Raw genomic sequence first — 20,988 nt, forward strand, 5'->3', positions numbered from 1 at the left:
AGCTATTTTAATGCCATGTTTAAGTAAAATTACAGAATGCCCCTGTAGGTATGTTTCTCAAATATCACTTACAGCAGGTTTTCCTATTCATATAGCCTTTTTCCCATGAAAGTTATCAATAATTCTAGTGCACACTGTACAAGAGGTTGCTTTTTAATTGATTCAAAATAAGAAAGGTCAGGAAACAGCAGATCTTATAATCACCATCTGAAAGGGACAACCTTTTTCGTATTGATTATCATTGCTACACTTGAACAGAGAATCATTTTCAGCCCAGGTCTACTTCAGGCTATACCACTATGCACGAAAAGAAAGGTAGATGGCTGAATGAACATGGACAATGGAGCAGTGGATAGATAGATGGATAGATGGATGGATGCTAATATGGAAAAATGTGGGAAAAAAAGCCAGGAAGCTGTCCTCATTAACACACACACCTTTGTTCAAAGGTCCTCACCTAAACCCCAAAGGACCGCAGTGCTTATTGATGCTAAAATATACTACACAAGCAGTGAAAACAGCATAAATGTGCAGTGTATAATGCATGAACGCCATGGGACCTGGACTAGCAGGTTTTTCAGAAGTCCAGTGTGAATACACTCATCACTATTTACAAAGCTTACAGTAGCAATAGCATATATCTCCTGCCTGTTACTCAGCATAAACAACAATGCCCCACCGCACCAGCTCAATATCAAACCACCTCACAAAGCTTGTAGCACAACCCTATGCTTTATCAAAGATGGTAATTGAAAAGCTTGACAACACCAATTTATACAGCCTGAAAATGCACCAATTAAATGTGTTAAAAAAAATTCATTGTATGAATCATGCAGAAGAGCCTTGAGGGGAAGACATGTGGGTCGAGGTGATAATCGAGCAGCGCAGAGCCAGAGAAGACCAGGCCAGTCGATCGAGTCCCTTAGCCCTGAGCCATAAATCTGAGCAGTCCATGGAGGGGAACTAATGAATGGGTGGAGACACAGGTACAACTCCTAGAGCTGTAGATCAGCGCTCCCAGGGCATTTCTTATACACATTGGGAAAATGCAGCATCCATATCTATATCCATATCTGCATGCATCATCTTTGTTTTTCTCTCTCTTTATTACTTGAAACTTGCAGAAGAGCATAAAGTAAAATATGATGCGTGATATAAAATAAATCAGTGTAATCCCTAGGTAAGTCATCGCTTTGCAAATTTTCCAGCATTAAGAATTAATGAGGTCCCCGATTGGTGGCCTATGGCCAGGTATATTAAATGTTGTCGCGTATAAAAACAGTCCCAAACCGCAATTCGGTGAGGGATTGTGCTTTGAAAATGAAATGCGGAACAACAGTTCTGAGGCTGACCTGGGCACTGATACACACTATGTCTCCTCACGCAGAGCAGCAAGCTCCTCAGAGTGCATTTAGCAGGCCAAAGCAGTCCAAAAGCATCTGGATCTCTTCCCGCTATCTTTAAAACATTTAAAACATTTAAGAGTTTCTTTGTTTTAGACTCCGGCAGTGAAAAAAGGTCTTGGCATGATCACAGAGAATCTTCCTTTTAAATCTTCAATACCTCAACACCCTGCCTTGCTGATAGCGTTATGGAGTACATCTCAAGTGACACACAAAACAGCAAAGTGGCTGGCCAACTTTATATAGTTCCTATCATCATTTCTCTGTGTTTGCAAGGAGGCCTGTGGTGTAATGGCATTCTCTAAAGTTCAGTTTTATAGCTGGTCCGACATGGAGGATCATTTTGTAACCATGTCCCAGTAGGAGACTTCACACCAGTCACCCACATACTTGTGTGTAATCTCTGGATACACTGTCTGATCTTAGCGCCAGGTGGATGCAGGACCTAATTGAAAGATACAGCGTGATTTATGCTATCTGTAAAAAAAATGCTGTATTCTTTGGCTCATCCAGCCAAGAGTCATGTTGAGAGTTCCCAGCAGGGGAGTTGCACAGGCAGCGCCAATCATGAGAGCCCCATGATACGAGGAAATTTACCAGGATTTCTATGCAGTGGGTGATTATTCTCCATTTTGCTTAGTATCAGCTACTCTACAAACTTAATTGGTTCTACCCTGTGATGCACTGTGACCAGTTACCCCTATGTACTTAGGATAATGTAGCAAATCTTCTTAGAAAAGAAAAAGCAAACCGTGAACTTGAAGTTCCTTTTTATAAAGAGCAAGGGGAAAAACTAACGCATGAGCTGATGCTCTCATTAGTCTGGTTACGATACGACAGGCTGTGTTGTAATGAGACACAGCAGTCTGCAGCAATGAGTACAGAAAAGCACTGTACAAATCAAACGAGCAGCTCCCTGCCTGCAAACACACGCAGGATTGTAAATGGAGTGGGGCGATGTGGAATAAGGATAAATTGCCCCAATTCCCCGGTCTTTCAAACCTGCAAAGAAATTTGAGAAGAGAAAATGTTACAGGCACATACACATACAAAGTGTCCCTGTTGTTCTGTCCATATGTGTTGTCATTTAAGTGACAGCTGCACATATGCATGAATGTGTTTGTATACACATGGTCCATTTTATTAGGACCACCTGTACACCGGCATATTTATGCGATGAATGTGACCTTAATCAGCCATTCATGTGGTAGGTGAAACAGTGCAAACATCATGCCGCACACCGGTCAAGAGCTTCAGTTAATGTTCACATCAAACATCATTATGAAGATAAAATGAAGTCTCAGTGCCTTTGATCGTGGCATGCTAGTTTAAGTATTTCAAAAACTGCTTATCTCCTGTGATTTCACTCATAACAGCCTGATACAGCCTGATACAGCCTGGTGCATAAAAACAAAATACAGTGAGTGAGTTACAGTTCTGTGGGTTTGAAACACCTTGTTGATAAAAGAGATCAGAGGAAAATGGTCAGACAGGTTCAAGCTGCCAGGCAGGATATAGAAACTCAAATAGTCACTCGTTACAACTGTGATGATCTCAGCGTAAAATATCAAACCTTACACATGGGCTAGAGTTCGACGGCTTGATCGGCCGGCCAATTGAATGGGTTTTTTATTAAACGGCATCGTCCGATTGTGCTGAAAATTAGGCCGATTATTATACATTCTACCCTTGCGTGAGAGAACATAACTCTTTCGAACCAGCAGGTGCAAGTAGTCAAACAGGGAAACCGAAAGTTACAACTGTGAATATATAAAGCAAGTAGCTTGTGCACCTGCCGCGATCGTTACTAACAGAGTCGTGTAAATTTTTTAAATCGTCTGCTGAGTTGCATAGACAAAAGCATGAATGACAGCAAGTGTGTTCCTTTTTTTCTTGTGTGCATTCCTTAAACTAATTAGCCAATCGGATTCTCTTTCTCGCCAATGATCTCCGCTGCTGATTTGACATGCCGAATCGGCTGAAACCAGAGCCAATGGTGTGGGGAAAAACTAAAGCCCTAAAGCGACATTTAACCTCCCCGACACTCCCCGATGGCCGACCATCAGCTTATTGTGTTTCAGGCTTTAAATTCTTATCATTCGTTCTTAATTTTGCCTTGTATATTTTTAACTATGCTTCTTTTGGAGAGCGAAAAACATTTGGAGAGAGAACACGAGTAACCTTTTGGAACTGTATTATTAGTAAGCCTTCAACCAGCTGTAGTTCAGGCTACAGGTATGCACGGGTACCAAAACCTTGTAGCGTGCACTGATTGGAGAGGCTTGTGTTATTTAATAAATGTTTAATTTAAGGAATTTTCTGTATCACATCTCATTAAGTGGTTGCTCAGTGGAGAAGGTGCTGGGTTGATTGGTAAAGATTGGGGGTTCAAGCCCTTGTATTGCCAAGCTGCCACTTTTGGGCCCTTGAGTAGGGCCCTTAACCCTCAGTGCTCCAGGGGAGCTGTATCATGGCTGACCCTGTGCTCTGACCCAAGCTTTCAAACAAGCATGGTATAGGCAAAGAAAAGAATTTCACTGTGCTGTAATGTATATGTGACAAATAAAAGCTATTCTTCTAATGAACTGGTATATTTCTTGATCAAATGCACATTATCAAATTGTGCTGTTAATATTATGAACAGCAGCTATGCTAATTCCTCTCCACTGCTTCTCTTTCTCTACCCATCCTGAGGCATCCTGAGGTTACTCCAGCCCCAGTCATGTCCCACCTTATGAAGATTGTAGACCTTTAAAGAAGTAGATGGCCGCAAACATCCCGAACCATCTAGAGACGTGCCAGCGCCAAGCACTTCATGTGGAGTTTGGACACTGAACCTCCTTGAGTGTTTAAAGGCTCTGGCATGGAGAAGCTGGTGTTAGATCTGTGATGATCACAAATGATGAGCTATTTTATGGGTTGCTCAGTAGCTCCTAGTTTTATAACCACAAATGACTGTAAAAGACTGTAAAAAGAACAATACTCATAATTACATCTCAGTGCTCATGTTAGTTCTCACTCTCCAGTGTTCTGTATTGTTTAAAGATTTATAATCACACTCTTGATATCACCCAAATGAGGAAGGGTTCCCCTTTTGAGCCTGGTTCCTCTCAAGGTTTCTTCCTCATAACATCGAAGGGAGCTTGGCTGATCATCGACTGGAGCCATGGCTGCTCATCAGGGATAAATGTATACCATTCACCTTAACTGTTAAAATTCTGTAAAGCTGCTTTGAGACAATTTCTTGGGGGGGGTTGGGGTTATTCGGCCAAATAAATACCGCCATTGGCCAAAGAAAAACCCATATCAGTCGCCTTCTAGCTGCTACCACATCATGATTGATGTGTATCATTAACTGAAGCTCTTCTGCATTTCACTGCTTCCACATGATTGGCTGATCAAATAACTGCATGAATTTTTAAGTGTATATATTAGAATTATAATTGTATATTATAGTATATAACTAATTAAATTATAGTATATAACTAATCAAATATCTAATTAAAATGCATCATAATAAATTTATATTAATAACTTTACATTATAATAACCACAGAATAATGTAGTGGATTTTTTATTTTACTATTTCACCTACAATTATATCTCCCCTGAGCACTTATTTTCATGCTAAAAGCTTTATGAAGGGCATCGTGCCACTCACATCATTTATCACTTACTAGCCAAGATGACTGCCAGCCATGAAACTGCAATGCAATTGCTTTCCTTCCAGTACAACCGTTGTTGTATTTCCCATCAAGGACCTTGCAAGTACCTGAAAAATGGCTGAGTAAGAAAAGAAGCTTTGCTCTATTGTTTTAAGAGCTTAAGAGTATTTTTTCCTATTACAGTTGTGCTCCTATGACATTAGAGCATTTACTTCTCACAGGAGTAATGGCAAAGTCGCAACCAAATAAATGAGCACACATCACGAAATATACCATTATAAACATCATGAATACTGTCAGCAATGGTAATACATTAGTGGTATTATGGTCAACACAAACTGTATTTGTAGTTGTATTGTCTCTCCTGTATGTTGCAACAATTCCCTGACATGTGACAGCCTAGTAGAAATGAGCTCACAGCAAGCTTTGTATATATTGTACATCAGGTGGGGTGCATAACTATCTTGCATGGGATTGCCAAATTTCTAGGTCAGAATTTAGGGTGTGTGTGTGTGTGTGTGTGTGTGTGTGTGTTGGGCAAAAACGTTACAGTGATAAACAGCACTTAAAGGTTATTTGCAGAAACACTAATTGAAAGTGTATGTATATATTTATATATTATGTTTATATTTATGTATTATATATTTACATATATATATATATATATATATATATATATATATATATATATATATATATATATATATATATATACATATATATATATATATATATATATATATATATATATATATATATATATATCTATATCTATATATAGAGAGAGAGAGAGAGAGGGGGGGCGAGAGAGAGCGAGAGAGAGAGAAGGGGTAGAGGAAATAGAGAAAAAGAAGATACCAAAAGGAATGGATACCAAAAGATATAGAAAAAGATATAATGCAAAGAGGCAGAGAGAGATACAGAAAAGGCCAAAGAGAGAGAGAGAGAGAGAGAGAGAGAGAGATAGTATTGGGCAGTGTTAATTGAATGGTTGGTATTTTGAAGGAGCACTCTGCTTGCTCAGCTGGGCAAATCCCATTAGCAGCCAGTGAGATCTAATCACCCTGCATGAAATTATTAAAAACCTTAGTGAATCGCTCCATTCCAGCTAGTTAAAGGTGACACCCACTATTACGACTAGGCTGAGGAAAGATCCTTCACACATACACCCACTTGCACACCCCCCTTCAACGTGCACATACAGTAGACACACACACATGCACGCACACACATTACAGCCCTGAGGCCAGAATGGCTGCGAATCTACATCAACCCCAAAAACACACACACTGTACATTACACACTCATCCCACAGGAACAGGCCTTTGGTTGTCATAGAAACCAAAGCCACACATTAGAGAGTGATGACCAATATTCAAAGTGTTCTATCTACTTTTTCTTCATCAGACCAAAGCAGAGAGCCACTCTCTCATCTGTCATATTGACATTTCTAAAACACATTAAATAACTTTGAAACATATTCAGTAATACTTCATCCCAAAACACTCTGAACACTCACATTTGCCTTGTCAGTCACTGAGACCTGACTACTACATTCTTCCCAAAACTAGAAAGGAAGAATGAGCACAGGCTTTCAAGTACTGACAGATGACAGCAATAAAAATCTATGGCTTTTCAGTGTTCCAGACATATGTATATAATAATAGAAAAGGTCTAGAACAAAATCATAACTCCTTTACTATAGATAAAAAGTGGTATCGTTTAAATAAAAATAATTCTTAATTATGACCAGAATCACACTGTTTAATTATTATTTAAAAGTGTATTTAATATAATAACAGCATGAAACATTTAGTTTCTGAACCGTTCATTCACAGAACCCATTTTATTCAAATTGCCATAGATTTAATGCTTTATTTATTTAAGCAAGTCTTAGATATTAAAATCGGAATTCAAATGAAAGGATTTATCCATACCCAACTCTTATACCCAACCACAAAGAAATCACATTGCCATGGAAACACCCAACACACCCCTAAATTTTGCAGCACACACTGGCTGATACATGAACTAATCTCCTCTCATAAGAATATCAATCTGTAAATGAAAGAAAAACAAAATCTGAGCAAATGATTATTCAGCGCGTCGCATCAAGTTCAAATCCTGTCATTAACATGCAGCAATCCAGTCTCTTCATTAACATGCATTAACATTACATACTGAATGCTTCACAAATAATTTGTTAACACAAAGATGCACAATGCGTGCACAGGTTAAGGACCATGGACAACACCATAATCCCAAACCAACAAATATCCTTTCTAACTCAGTCTATGACTAAATATGGGCACGGGTATGGCTCAGGAAGTGAGCTGATGGAAGGAAAAATGTGGAAAATGTGATGATTTAGTAAAGCATTAACAGAACCTGGTTATAGTTCTGCTGCATCTGGTCTGAATTTAAATTTAAATGAATTCCATAAGGAAGTTACAGGTAGAGCTCTGTGTAGAGAACATGACTATTACTGTAGACAAAATTTTATTATCCAGGAGCCATACAGGTCTTTAGTGAACATGCATCCAGCTGCAAACTGGATGGTCTATAAACGTAACGCTGTCCTTTATGTGCAGATCCGAGCTTGATTTTATGGTTATCATTGCATCCAGAGAGACTTTGAGCATGGTGAAGACAAAAGGAAATGGCATTACATTCTCAAGAATGAATGTCCTAAATCTCAGTCTAAATGAGTTTGGATATGCATCTGTGCTTATCTTGGTGCTGTGAGATGTCTTCGCTTAACATGCATTAGCAAGTAAATTAGCCATAGTATAGAAAGCAATCCAGTGATTGACTATATATATACACATGAACAGACCATATATATCATCCAGCAATGCAAAAAATAAATAAATACTCAGCCAGTGCTGTGTAGAAAAGCTTGCTTGAGTCATTTATTCTGGTGTTGTTTCCTCTTTAGGTTCGCAATGGATCCAGAGTCTATCCCAAAGACACTGTGGGACACAGTTCCATCACATGGCAGCATGCACACACAAACAGTCCCACCTAGAGCCAATTTATTAGAGCTAACCCACTGACCAGCACGTTTTTGAGCGCAAGGAAGAAACCAAAGAACCTTTGGGATCGATCCAGAGACCACAGAGGAGGCGGTAACACTCCCCACTGTGCCACAATGCCACCTCAAACATGCACACGTTTCTCAAAAATTGTTTAATACCGTGGATGCACGTTTTGACCCTCCAAGATATGAGAAATTGAGAAACTAAAATCAGAAGCTTCTCCAAAATAAAAAATCCTTTATAAAACTGTTGATGATCAACACCAAAATGCAATTATAAGCCTGTTGATGAAATTCCAAATCAAGACAATTGTTATATACATAAAAAAAGATTTTGCGGATTTCAATTGACATTTAATGTCATATAATGCTGAGTTATTCCTTGCCCAATTTAAAAATAATGACAAACAGTCTGGCTTTTCTTTCAAACTCTATCCAATAAATTACAATTTATTTTAAACACATTGGAAAGAAGCCACTTTAGAGGACATCAGAACAATTCGGGACGATTGAACGTTTCAGACCGGGCATGAAGGATGCAGCCAAGCATTGCATGTTACAAACTCAAAGTCATTGAGCGTGATCAAATCCTGCGATTTGCATATACACACACAGGGTGAAAAAAAAATCAACAATCTAATGTGGAGAAGCAACAAGCCACAAAGCAAATACACATTCGATAGGGTTCAAATTGAGAGAAAATTGACTGTAGCAGTCCCTTCATTTTGCAACGGTTCGGCCAGTTTTCCTGCTGGTGTCAGAAAAAGCAGCAGGGCAACATGAATTTGTGACACGGTGCATTACCCACTAAACAGAATCCAAAATGACCTGCCCAAACTCTCACCTCCACAAACCTCTTTGGACAGATACTGACATTTCATACTGAAGTGGTACCAAATTTAGGAAAGTTATGGCTAAGACGATTATAAATGTACATTTTTTTTGGTAAGTTCTACAATCACTGCAATACACATTCGATTTTGTGAATCAATATATTCCTATTTAGTCCCCAAGCCAAAGATAATCATGGTCCAATTAAAGCCGAAAAAGACTGATATCTAATAATTACCCGTCAGATAAATGTCCACGACCAACAGAATTGCAATTGATTATGTTTCATTAATCGTGGAAGTCAAATATCATGATTACTATTAAAAGATTATCAACAAAGCTGTCTGGTTCATAGGTTTAAAAAGTTTTCCACATTATTATAAAAACTGGTAGACCTGCTGAATTGTGTGCCAATCACGTAGCAACAGCACAATACATAGATTATTGCAGATACAGGTCGAGAATTAAGTTCATATCAAACTTCAAAATGGTGGAAAAAAACCTCAGTGAAAATGTACTTTTTGTGTTGTACTGCTAATTTACTTCATTTGGAAGACGCCCTTATCCAAAGCAACTTACATGTATCTCATTTACACCATTACACAGTTATGGGGATAAAGGACTTGCTCAGGGGTCCAGGAGTGGCAGCTTGGTGTGGCTGGGATTTGAACTCATGACCTTTGGAGCCAAAGTCCAATGCCTCAAACATTAAGTTACCATATCCCCACCTGCAGTATAAGTGGCCAGTGTACATATACTGACATTAAGAGGTGAGCAATATTCTAAAATATCAAATACTATTTGCATATATTTTCCATATACAAATAATAAAGATGCAGCTGTTAAGATAACAATTTAATATATAAATATTTGTACTTGATTTATAAGGTTTACAAATGTTTTTTTCCTGAAACTATGGGTAGATCAAACATTTAGAGCAAAAACATACATTTTTGTATCCAATCAAATAGTTACTGCAAATAACAAACAGTCATCAGTAATGAAATCAACAATGTTTCATAAAATATTTGATGCGATATCAATATTATATATTCATATTTCTGAGCATAGTACTGAGCCCAAATTCACAATTTCCCTTTTTTTTCCCCTCTCAGCCCAATATCTCATGTGTACTGCTGACTGGAAGCCTAGACGCACTCAACCACAGAAATCAGAGAAGCAGAGGCACTGGCCAGTGCACTGCACTTCTTAAAGGACAAAACTGAAAAAAAAGGAATCAGAATCCCATCCCACCCCCAAACCAGCACAATCCCCACTCATGTCTAGTCTGTGAAGCATAACACAGTCCAGACACAAGAAAGCAGCAGGGTGGAGTCTTCATTCTTCACCCTGCTCTCACTGGCTCTAACAGCATCCTCTCATCCCCGCTGCTCCATTTGCACTGTGTATTCACTCTGCATTCGTACATTTGGACACTCTGCTTTCAACACAGTGCCGAGCAGAGGTCATTCACCCCATTTTTACATTCGAATATTCCAATAAGAAAAGAAACTTAGGTAACTCAACAAGAAGAGGAAAAAAAAAATGTTTCTTGAACATGCCATAATAATGTATTATGCAGTATAAAGAAATAATGATCAAAATTAATATAACATGCAACAAAAGTGTTACTGGATGTCAGCCCAATATTTCAGACAGTAGCCCTACTGTAGAAGCACATGCTCAGATGTTAGCTAATAATCCAGCTTTATGAAAGTTATACGTTTTACCAATATCACCATCAAAAGTCTCTTTGGACATGAATTCAGTTCTGATGCAGGTTCTTGTCCTAATTTCCTCCCTAATTTGGCCAATCAGCCAACTCGTTTCTTCCATATGACAGCTACCAACTGCTTCACATGCTTCCTCTGAGATACGTGAAGCAAGTCATCCATGCCTTTTTAAACTGTTGCTCATGCTGGATTAAACAGAGAACATTATCAACCTCTTCTGCATACAGGAGCTCACAGACATTCAGGATTGGCTCCTCATAAAATTTATGTTGTGCTATGTAGCATTTTGGGCCTGGAAGAACAAAGTTTTGTTTCACTGTGTGCTTTAACAACTGTATATGGCTTAAATTACATTAAGAGCCATAACAAAAAACCTGAATCATGATTTTAGCTTTTGGATTTTGATGCTTTAAACGACTATATCAAATACAAGTTTCTTTTCCAAACCAGAATTTCAAAAAGTTCAGAATTGTATTTATTTAGCTTCACCTAACAGCCCAATGTGACCTGAAAATTGCAAGTCAATGTCCATAGAATGGAAAAGCGTGTTAGCAAGCATGCACTTGATATGGGTTAATCCACCTGCTTCACCGAGAGATGATGTTACATCGTTAACTGCGGCTTCTAGAGCTTGTATCATCTAATAAATTGGGAACGTCACGTGGTTACGAGTGGAATGTAAATGCTCTGTGTGGATTGTCTTACAAATGAATACCAAGGAAAATAATCACTACAGGAACATGAATGGATCATGGACTCAAATAAAAGAATAGCCTTTCTCTGGTAGTGTATTTCAGATCAGCTCACATGAGTTGCCCTAACCACCGGACAGCACCGATTCCTCCCCAGTGCATTCATCATCATCCAATCCCAAATGAAATGGTATGGATCTGTACCTCTGCAACAGCTGTAAGAGGTTTTATTGATCTCATTTGCTGATCGGCAGTTATTACTCATAGTCAAATTAAAAACTGCCTCCATGCAGAGACTGGGAGATGAAACTGAATCTGAGTGTTGTTTTTTTCTAGAGCATTTTTTTGTATTTTTCTAAACTGTGTTGTTCTTTTCTTAGACCAAGCGTATCATAACTCATAGTCAGGTTTTTAGACAGTATACAAAAAATACAGAGATACTCCTAATGGATAGTCAAATAAAAAAATAACACTGGGAGCTTCTGACTCGACAGTTAAATTACACAGATGTTATAATTTAACTGTCAAAAATAAAAGTTGCTTTTATTTCCCTGTCAGAAGCAGCCACATGAGGCGATACTGAAATAAAGCACAAACAGTACATTTATAATTGCAAATTATAAGGGAAGTGGTAGCTTAGTAGATAAGACATTGAACTTTTGATTAAAACAATTCAGATCAGATTCCAGCACCACCAAACTGCTACTGTTGGGCCCTTAAGCAAGGCCCTTACCCTTAACTGCTCAGTTGTTTGAATGAGATAATTGTAAGTCACTCTGAATAAGGCTGTCAACCAAATGCCATTAATTTCAATAAATGTGTCCTTTTTTTTAACTGTGGTACTTTGAGGGACATGTTTTTCAAATAAATATTTAAGTGTTGGTTAAAAATATCAAGTCTATAATCAGGTTTATACAGCACCACAGTCTGGATTAAAAATAAAAAAGATAGACATAATAGACACCCGGTAGTTTTAGGGATTCATTAAAGAAACTATCACAGGCCTCGGTTTTATTTCTGTGTATATTCCGAAATATTTTAGACAAATGAAATGTTAGCAGTAAAACATTTAATAATTTGGGAAAAAAGTTAAATCTAGCAAATGTTTAATCATATAATTAAAAAAAGGTTACATCGCTATTCACAAAAGAATACATAATAGAAAAGGGATTGGGCAAAGCAAAAAAGAAATCAACTATAAAGGTGTAATGCAGCCCTCTGTTACCAGAACTGTCATTTCCTATACTACTCATGTCCTGCTTTTATCTCAGTTAAATTTGCAATTAATTCGTTTTTCATTTATTAATCTGTGATGCAGCATGTTTTTAACCATTTACCGCTACATTTTAGTACATTTACATACATACAGCCTGCCTTTATTCCTCTCTTTTAAAATGATCATGTTTCATTAGAAGCCATAAAGTGCAAAGGCAGTTGGACTTTTCTGCAGTGGAAAACAAACTGACACTGGAGACTCCTTCCATAAATGTGAAAGGCCCTTTACCTTTTCTGCTTTAGAAGCACTGCATCATGGCTAAACGTGTGCTCTGACCACACCTTCAGTGTGCTGTAAAAGTAATTAAAAAATGTAAACAATAACTACTGATCTAAAAAGTATTTTATGACTACTGTTTAATATGTGCTGTTTTATACTGTACATTACATTATCATGGGAAATTCTTTTCATATTTGAATCCTCATAATTATCTTATTTCTATTATTTTTTATATTTGAATAATATCTATTATTATTATTGTTTCTACAACAAAATAAGTCTAATATTATTAATAAATAAACAAATCACACACAAGGTTTTTGTCTTACTTGCTTCTTCAGCTATTTAATAAAAGCATTTCCTTGCCCAAATAATCTACCTAGACAAACAAAGTCCTGGACAGGCTTTGCCATCAGAGAGCCACATGGGGTTCATTTCTCTTGAGGGAGCCTCCTGCACAATCTCCTACACAGAAGCACAACCACTGTACCAGAGCTCCAGCTCCGAACAACAACCACCCATGCAGGACTCAATAAACCCTTCCTACAAGCGCCGCTGCACATGAGCAGGGAAAAGGGGGAAAATCCAAGGATGACAGAATTCGGCATTTTATGCCGTCTGCGCTTAGACAAGACTTGTGGAATTGCTTGTCCTGGTTAATGCTATGATTATATATAAGTTATATAGGCTTAGAGAGGCAACATCTAGCCAAAACCATAAGTCAAGAGCTTAACAAATGAAAAATAAGCAAAATTCTTCTTACTCGTAATGTGTGTAAACTCAAATTCATCTTTGTTGTCAAAGGAAATGCTTCGAAAAAATAATGTATATGCATACAAGCATATGTTGCCCCTCAGGCAATTAAATTCTGTTCTATTGAACGAAACACACACTAAACCTCAAATCCATCCTCGGATTCACTGAGAATCCAAAGGCAAGGGGAATCAAATCTGAGCACATACACTGATTTGTCAGCAATCAGAATGAATTAAAACACACCTCCACACACAAAAACATCATGCATAATGCGTACATTTACGAGTGTAGATTCAGTATAATCACAGCAAACCCAATAGTGAACAGAATAAAACTGAACATGGAATATGAGAGGAAAAAAAACTGGCACCAAAGTAATGCCATATGGCAAAACTGAGCCACATGAGATTGGAGTTCCCAGCGATGTACCATGATTGTCGCGGTCAACAACAAGTGGTTAGTGGATTGTGCTTATTTGAAGCAACGTGTGATTTAACCAACATCCGGTGCAGGTATGCTGAAAATCGACTAATTAAAGCAGGGCAAAATGTTGTGTTATTCAAAATTATTACATAGCAACTAAATACAACAGACTCATGTAGTGTCAAGCAGGTGGCACTTTTTTTTATATCCAGGCTGATTAGCTTTTCCCAGTGTTTCCTTCTTTAGACTGAATCTCAGTTTCACATATACACAATTGTGTTGTGGGGGGAAAAAAGCTGGAGGGATTTTTATTTTTAGGCATTTAACTATAAACAGTGGAATTTGTTTCCCTGCTGCCTCATGACCCATGTGAGAGAGATTACGGACATGCTGTAGGATTGTAATCACATAATGTCTGCAGCATTAAATGAGACCCGAGATCACCCCAGGCCATCCGCTCCATGGTACAAAAAAAACTGGCAAGGGTCAGTCAGTAAAGCATGATCTGCACCCACACACGCGCAATCACATATCTATAAGCTACATATAAAAACGTACTGTTCATGGTGTGCCACGGCACTGAGATTTATCTGTTGATCATGCAGAACATGCGACATGTGTCATATGTAATTGGCTACCATGCGCTATATGTAAGCATGTATAGGCGAGGATATGCATTGCACAGAAATAGATGCTGTGAATACAGAGAAAAGTGCATAGTCGAAGTGTCAGTCACAGTCACAGTTACACCCACGATCCTCCATCTATGCGTCCTCTTTTTACTCCTCCAGGCTCGCTACATACTACAACACGACATATCTGCAATGGTGCAATAATTGTGGCTTCGGGGGGGTTGCTCAAGATAGGCATGATAGGTATGACATTTGATTTTTCACACTTATATCCTGGGACTTTGTCGCAAAAGTAGGTTTTAACTTTGGTTACCAATGCAATATGGTTTTATGTGCAAGACAACATTAATCCAAGACATAAGGCAAAATCAACAGAACATATGGCATCTTGGTGATATCTTAAGCGCTCTGAATAGTAGACAAAATATACATCTTTGTATTTTATCACACCATATTTCTGCAAACTTTTGTAACTTAAAAAGCAGTGAATTTAATGAATGCATAAAAAACAGGATTGTATACTATGGGAAAGCACTCAAAATGTGAAGCCCCGGTAAACTCCAGGAACATGATGAAAACCACTTAGATTTGCATTTTCACTCTTTTCCAACTCACCACACAGTGGAACCACATAATCAGTGTTCTTGGTGGCTGGGTGCATTTGTGTTTGGAGATGAGAAAGAGCAAAAAAATGTGTTTCAAAAGAGCAAGAGTGTGAATCCTCCGAGGAACCAAAGGACTGCTTCGGGAAACATTATCTCTGTAAAGTCTGAAGCGCACCTCTATTTCAGTAAGCAGAATCAGATGTACTGATGCGATGAAACCACCAAACTAACACCGGAGAGAACATTAGATTACATTAAGACAGTGTTTTTCAGTCCTGGATGTGAAGAGATCCTAAAGTGTACAATGATTTCCTGGCACAAAAGCTCTACATTAAACATCAAGACCGCCTTCTTAAAATGATGAGCAGAGTTAGAGCTGCATAAATGCCAAAATATTGGAAAGTATGAAGTGTAAAGTTCTCCAGTAATGGCATGTAAGGAAGCAATGATGAAAACAAAACCCCTGCGCTTGTTTCTCTCTGCCTCGGTCTCTTCGGGTGACACCGAATCTAAACACAAGTGAGACAGATGGAGAACCCTGCTTTCTCCCATGCAGGGCCACCGGACAACAGCCCGGAGTGTTGCATCACTTTTTCTGCTCTCGCAAGGTCACAATGACTAATCCAGTCCAATTTTGCCCAACGTGACCACGCAGCACACAGGACAGATTAAACGATGTCGTGGACTCACCATCCCAATCCGCAAAACCGGCATGGCAACAAGACAATCTGAAGCGTTTCAGGTGCGACTATGAACCTTGTCTTGATGATTTGGCATTGGGGACGAGTGACATTCCATTTAAGGCAATGAGCAGTAGTGTCAAACAGATGCAGGGTAATAATAAATAATAAATAATAATAAAGAAGAAATAACAAGAACAAGTTAACATGTATCATTCCATTTAAAGGGCATGCAGCCTGGGATGGGCTTATACATCCTAACACACACACACACACACACACACACACATATATATTTAGAGTACACACATTTGCACAAGATGTTAATGGAAGCACATGGAATACCTTTGAATTTGCTTCAAAATGAAAAAAATACAGAAAGTGATGAAAGTGCATGTTTATGTAATAGAGAGTGAAATGCAGATCCTCAGGGACTACAAACTTTTCAGCTTTATTGCGATTATTATAGTAATTAGATACAAGAAATGCTGTTTAGATGAGATATGAGATGAGATGAGATGAGATGAGATGAGATGAGAAGAAGTTAAGGAAGGACAAACCTGTCTGTCCTTTCCCCAGCGTCTTTTCCAAGCGGTACGGTCCCACATAATTGGCATGCTGGGTGGCACTGTTTTCTTTCCCGGCCGAGGACATGTTCTTCTTGTAAAAAGAGACAGAGGACAGGGTGATCCTCTTTAGTCTCAGCTGAGGAGCAAGAGAAGGATGGTGTTGATGATAATGATGGTGGTGTCCTATTGCCGGTTCCGCTGGATGCCTCCTCCCGTCACTCACTGTCTCTGCGCTCTCTCTCTCTCTCTCTCTCTCTCTCCTTCGCTTCCACTTTAATGGATAGTTTTTGTTTTTTTGTTCGTTTGTTTGCAAGAAAAATAAACTCAGAATGTAGGTGGCCGGTCCCTCTGGCAGCAGCAGGGGCAGTTGCAGCAGCAGGTGAGCGCAGTGTTTATGGTCCGAGGAGCATTGTGTAGGAGACCGAGCTCTCGCCTCCTCCTCGCGGCTGCTGAGACTGGGGCTCTGGGAGCAGCCGGTCTTCGGAGCGGAGGGTGGGTAGGAGGGAACGACCGCAGCGCTTCAACGCCATTGGACGCGGAGGTGTCCATTCGCAGCGCGGCTGCACGTGATCGACGCGTGAGCGAGCGAATTAGCGGGCTTGTCTCTTTGCCGCACAACACGAGTTGCTGGTGCAGTGCTGCCGAGGACTTCAGGTGCCCATAATGAGAGTGCGAATAAAAATGTGCCCCCCTTTTCCCACTTCAGCCAGGGGTTTATTGATGGTCAAGGCGATGCAGGAGGCATAAAGGAGATGTAAAACACAGAAGAGGGAGCACTTAAAAGCGCACAAATGAAAGCTGTAGGCGTAAAACATATGAGAGAGAAGGAAAAAGTGTAAAGGGTGCAAGGCTGAGAAATGGCTGAGAAATTCCTCCTGCAGCTGAAACTAAAATATTATTCAAACCTAAAAGTAAACAATGTCACTCTTCCTATTAAGAGTAACAAAAACTTAATAGCTTTCAAAATACTTGAGATCTAAAAACTTCCATGAAATGGACAATAGAAAACACTTAGCATGCATTTCAGTTAATTCACTGTATTGTATTTTGTTTTATTTTATTTTATTGTATATAATTATTGTATCTGTTACACTTATTCTAGACTGACGCCTTACATACGATTACTGTTCTAATTGTATTGTATTTATTTATTTCTATTATTTTCTTAACACCTTTCCATTAATGCTTTGATAATATTGTATGTAAGTAATTAAATTTAAAGGTATAAGAGAGAGAGAGAGAGAGAGAGAGAGAGAGAGAGAGAGAGAGAGAGAGAGAGAGAGAGAGAGAGACAGAGAGAGAGACAGAGAGAGATCAAGCTTGGTTAGGGTTGTACTGGATCCAGAGTGTCTCCCAGGTAGTACATCACAGTCACCACACTCACATAAACACCAGCGAACCAGCAAGAACATGCACATAAACTCTACAAAGACAGTAAACTGAGGAAACTAAGCTCAAAATCAAACCAGAGACCCTGAACCTGTGACCCTTTATTTTATTTTTTTCTGACCTGGACAAAAGTTTCACACCCTGGAAAAAAAGATCTGCATTTTTTTTTAAATAAAGGCATACAGTTTAGTGTAACACAGTTAGCAGAGGAAAGATGGCCACTATTGGCTTCTCAGAGAACGAAAAAAATCCCCCTTTTTGCAGAAGGTCTGGTACTGTTATATTCATCTTTCCTTTTTCAAGGTCAGTGACTGACATTCAACTTTATTTCATCTGCTATTATGACAGTAGGTGCTGTATCCATAACAAACTAACTGAGAATTGTGATATATCTGAAAAAGGAACTGTTTTTTTCTTCTTCTTTAATTTGCATTGCAATCATAGGAACAAGGGTTGATTTTACTTCTCATTCTCTTTGCATTCATGCAGATACTCATGCACAAGGACAGGTAAGTCAGACGGGTCATCATTTAAGTAAAAATAGGTTGCCTCAATTTTAAATTCCTAGACCTGAACTTTTCACATGACTTTCATCAACTAAACTATCATGATCCTGTCACAGTAGGCATAGCCAGAGGCTTAGAGCTAACGTGTGAACATTTTTGACAGTTCCAAATGATTATTCAGGTGGTTTACATAACATTCATAACATATCTGCTGAATATATACAGTATATTCTAGATAACATTGTTTTGTTCACTTATTATGTTATAATAATATTCAAATGGACAGTGTCAAATAAACCCTACCCTTAGTTTGTGTAAATATATTTTATTGTTTACTAGGCCATATAATGAGAAACAGGATTAAACAGTTAACCAGTGTTTCTGGTTTTATCAAGTAAGATGTCATTTCCCTCATATTAGCATATGTACTGTTGCAAAATTGGCAGTGACTATGGCTCTAATGAAATACTTTTCTATGCCAGTGTTGTTGGTAAGATGTGAGTCAGAGGCCTGGATCAGCTAGGGTTAAGAACCTTGTTCAGGGGCATAACAGTTGTAGCTTGGTAGTATTAGAGCTTGGAGACCCCAAACGTCTAATCAGTAACCCAGAGCCTTAACCAGTGGACCACCACCACTACCCACAAATGAAGCTCTACCTGCAAAGCAGAAGAAAACTGATTGTTTAACAACCATTAGAGCGGGTTTTTTTCATATGAAAAAAAAAACAAACAAACAAACAAACAAACAAACAAAAAAAAAATATATATATATATATATATATATATATATATATATATATATATATATATATATATATATACACATCTAAAATATGTTTATGTGTTATGCTTTTAATTAATTACTCTTTAAAGCCAATTAAATACCACTTAACAGATTGTGGCTAGCAATGTAGAATATGTATTGTTAAAAAATAAGCTCTATATATTAATCACTTGAATGAATGAATTTTCTCTTGTCTCCAGGGTTAAAATGTACGGAACGATTCTCATTAGCAGTTTAGCTAAAAAAACAAAAGTTTCAGTGACGCATGTAAATAAAAAACTTTGTGAAAACTTTGAAGGGGTCAAATAGGATGTAGTTTCTAAAATGTATTTGGAATATGATTCTGTGATAAAAAATTTTAAAAAAGCCTTTCAGATTTTCTTATTCAGAATCTCCAGACAGGGCCTCCTGGAAACATCTGTATCTGTAGTGTGTAATGATGAAGCTCAGCATCTTCCTGCTTCCCCTGTGCTCTCAGCATAGCTTCATCAGGAGGCATAGCGAGCAGCCATGTTGTTTACTGTTTACACACAGGCAAGCCCAGCCAAATAAGCAAACACTGTCCGCCGTGTGTCTGATTGGCAACTTTCCATTCTGTTTGTGTACAGATGCCTGCATCCACGGACAGGATTATTATCCAGACCTATGCTAATGGGATGCAGTTACTCCTGGCAGATAAGAACGCCAATGAGAGAAACCAGATGCACATATCTGTAAAGGGTTTTAATGAGGTAACCAGGAGGCACAGATCTTCAGACTGGCTGAAACATCACCTTATCAGAGGAACAAGTTTTAAAGGTGTGTGGTAATCAGCATGTGTGTGTGTTTGAAATAAAAAGAGAGATAGAATGAAAGCGAGAGCAGGAGGGCTGACATGAGGTGAGATTTGTAACTAATGAAACTGGCCTCCATGATCATGAGTGACAAACGGCTAAACAGAACAAAATTGGATAGCAAACCAGAACAACACCTATTCTTTATTTTTTTTACATCATCCTAATTCTTATTTTGTCTCGGCTTGAATGCTGAATGTCCTTATAGGGCTGCATGTAACTTATTAGCCTACATTCACCTTTCAAATAAAAACACCATTGAAGATAATCATAGTAAATAGTAATACATCATAACATGCACATTTATCACATGTTGTCTTTGCTATACTCTTTTTTCCTGACCTGCCAATACACTCCAGAAATAAGCAAGTGCCTGCATGGCACACTTCCAAGCTTGGATTCAATAAAATAAAATAAAAAATCACTTGGTCACGACATCATATCAAGCTTAGTCGAATGGAACTGACAGGCGATTGTGGTTACCCTAAGAGACCCGAGGACCAGGGTTCCAGCAACCGTGTTCAGATGGACTACAAAAAATATCATTTATCTAAAACCACAGCTGGAGAGCAGTCTGAATAGTAAAGTCCAGACATGTGTTATATCTCATTGTCAATGGTGGCTCTGTTCACAGTGATCTAAGTTTAATTACATGTGGTTAGTCTTAAAGTAGTTAGGGTTAAGATTTCACAATTGAACGAAGTGCCATTGGTATGAAAAGAAACCTTGTACCTGGAGCTTAACATGAATATGAGTCTGAGGTGTCTGACCAGAGAAACTGATTAATGAGAGTGTCAGAGGCAGACAGAGAAGCCTATTACACTCCATCTGCAGGCATTTAGAAGAGCTGGAGAAGAGCTTTCCCACTAGCTGTCAGCAAGATCCTTCATCCTTCCTGGCACACCAGTGTTTGGAAACTGCAAACATACAGAGAAAGAGAGATTTTCAATAATTGA

The 20,988-nt window shown here is 38.5% G+C and overlaps 1 protein-coding gene across 7 annotated transcripts in view; it reads right to left on the reverse strand.

Moving 5' to 3' along the window:
- brsk2a (BR serine/threonine kinase 2a) overlaps nucleotides 1-16,969 on the reverse strand; it is a 177,943-nt gene extending 160,974 nt beyond the window's left edge. For all 7 annotated transcript variants that reach the window (XM_046858873.1, XM_046858872.1, XM_046858871.1 and 4 more), the window contains exon 1: nucleotides 16,513-16,969. In XM_046858873.1, coding sequence (XP_046714829.1) covers nucleotides 16,513-16,606 — 94 coding nt within the window. In that variant the 5' untranslated portion in view covers nucleotides 16,607-16,969. The remainder of the gene's footprint in view (nucleotides 1-16,512) is intronic.
- Nucleotides 16,970-20,988: the final 4,019 nt, after the last annotated feature.

This window comes from Silurus meridionalis, chromosome 10 (assembly GCF_014805685.1).
Source record: "Silurus meridionalis isolate SWU-2019-XX chromosome 10, ASM1480568v1, whole genome shotgun sequence".
NCBI classification, from domain to species: Eukaryota; Metazoa; Chordata; class Actinopteri; order Siluriformes; family Siluridae; genus Silurus; species Silurus meridionalis.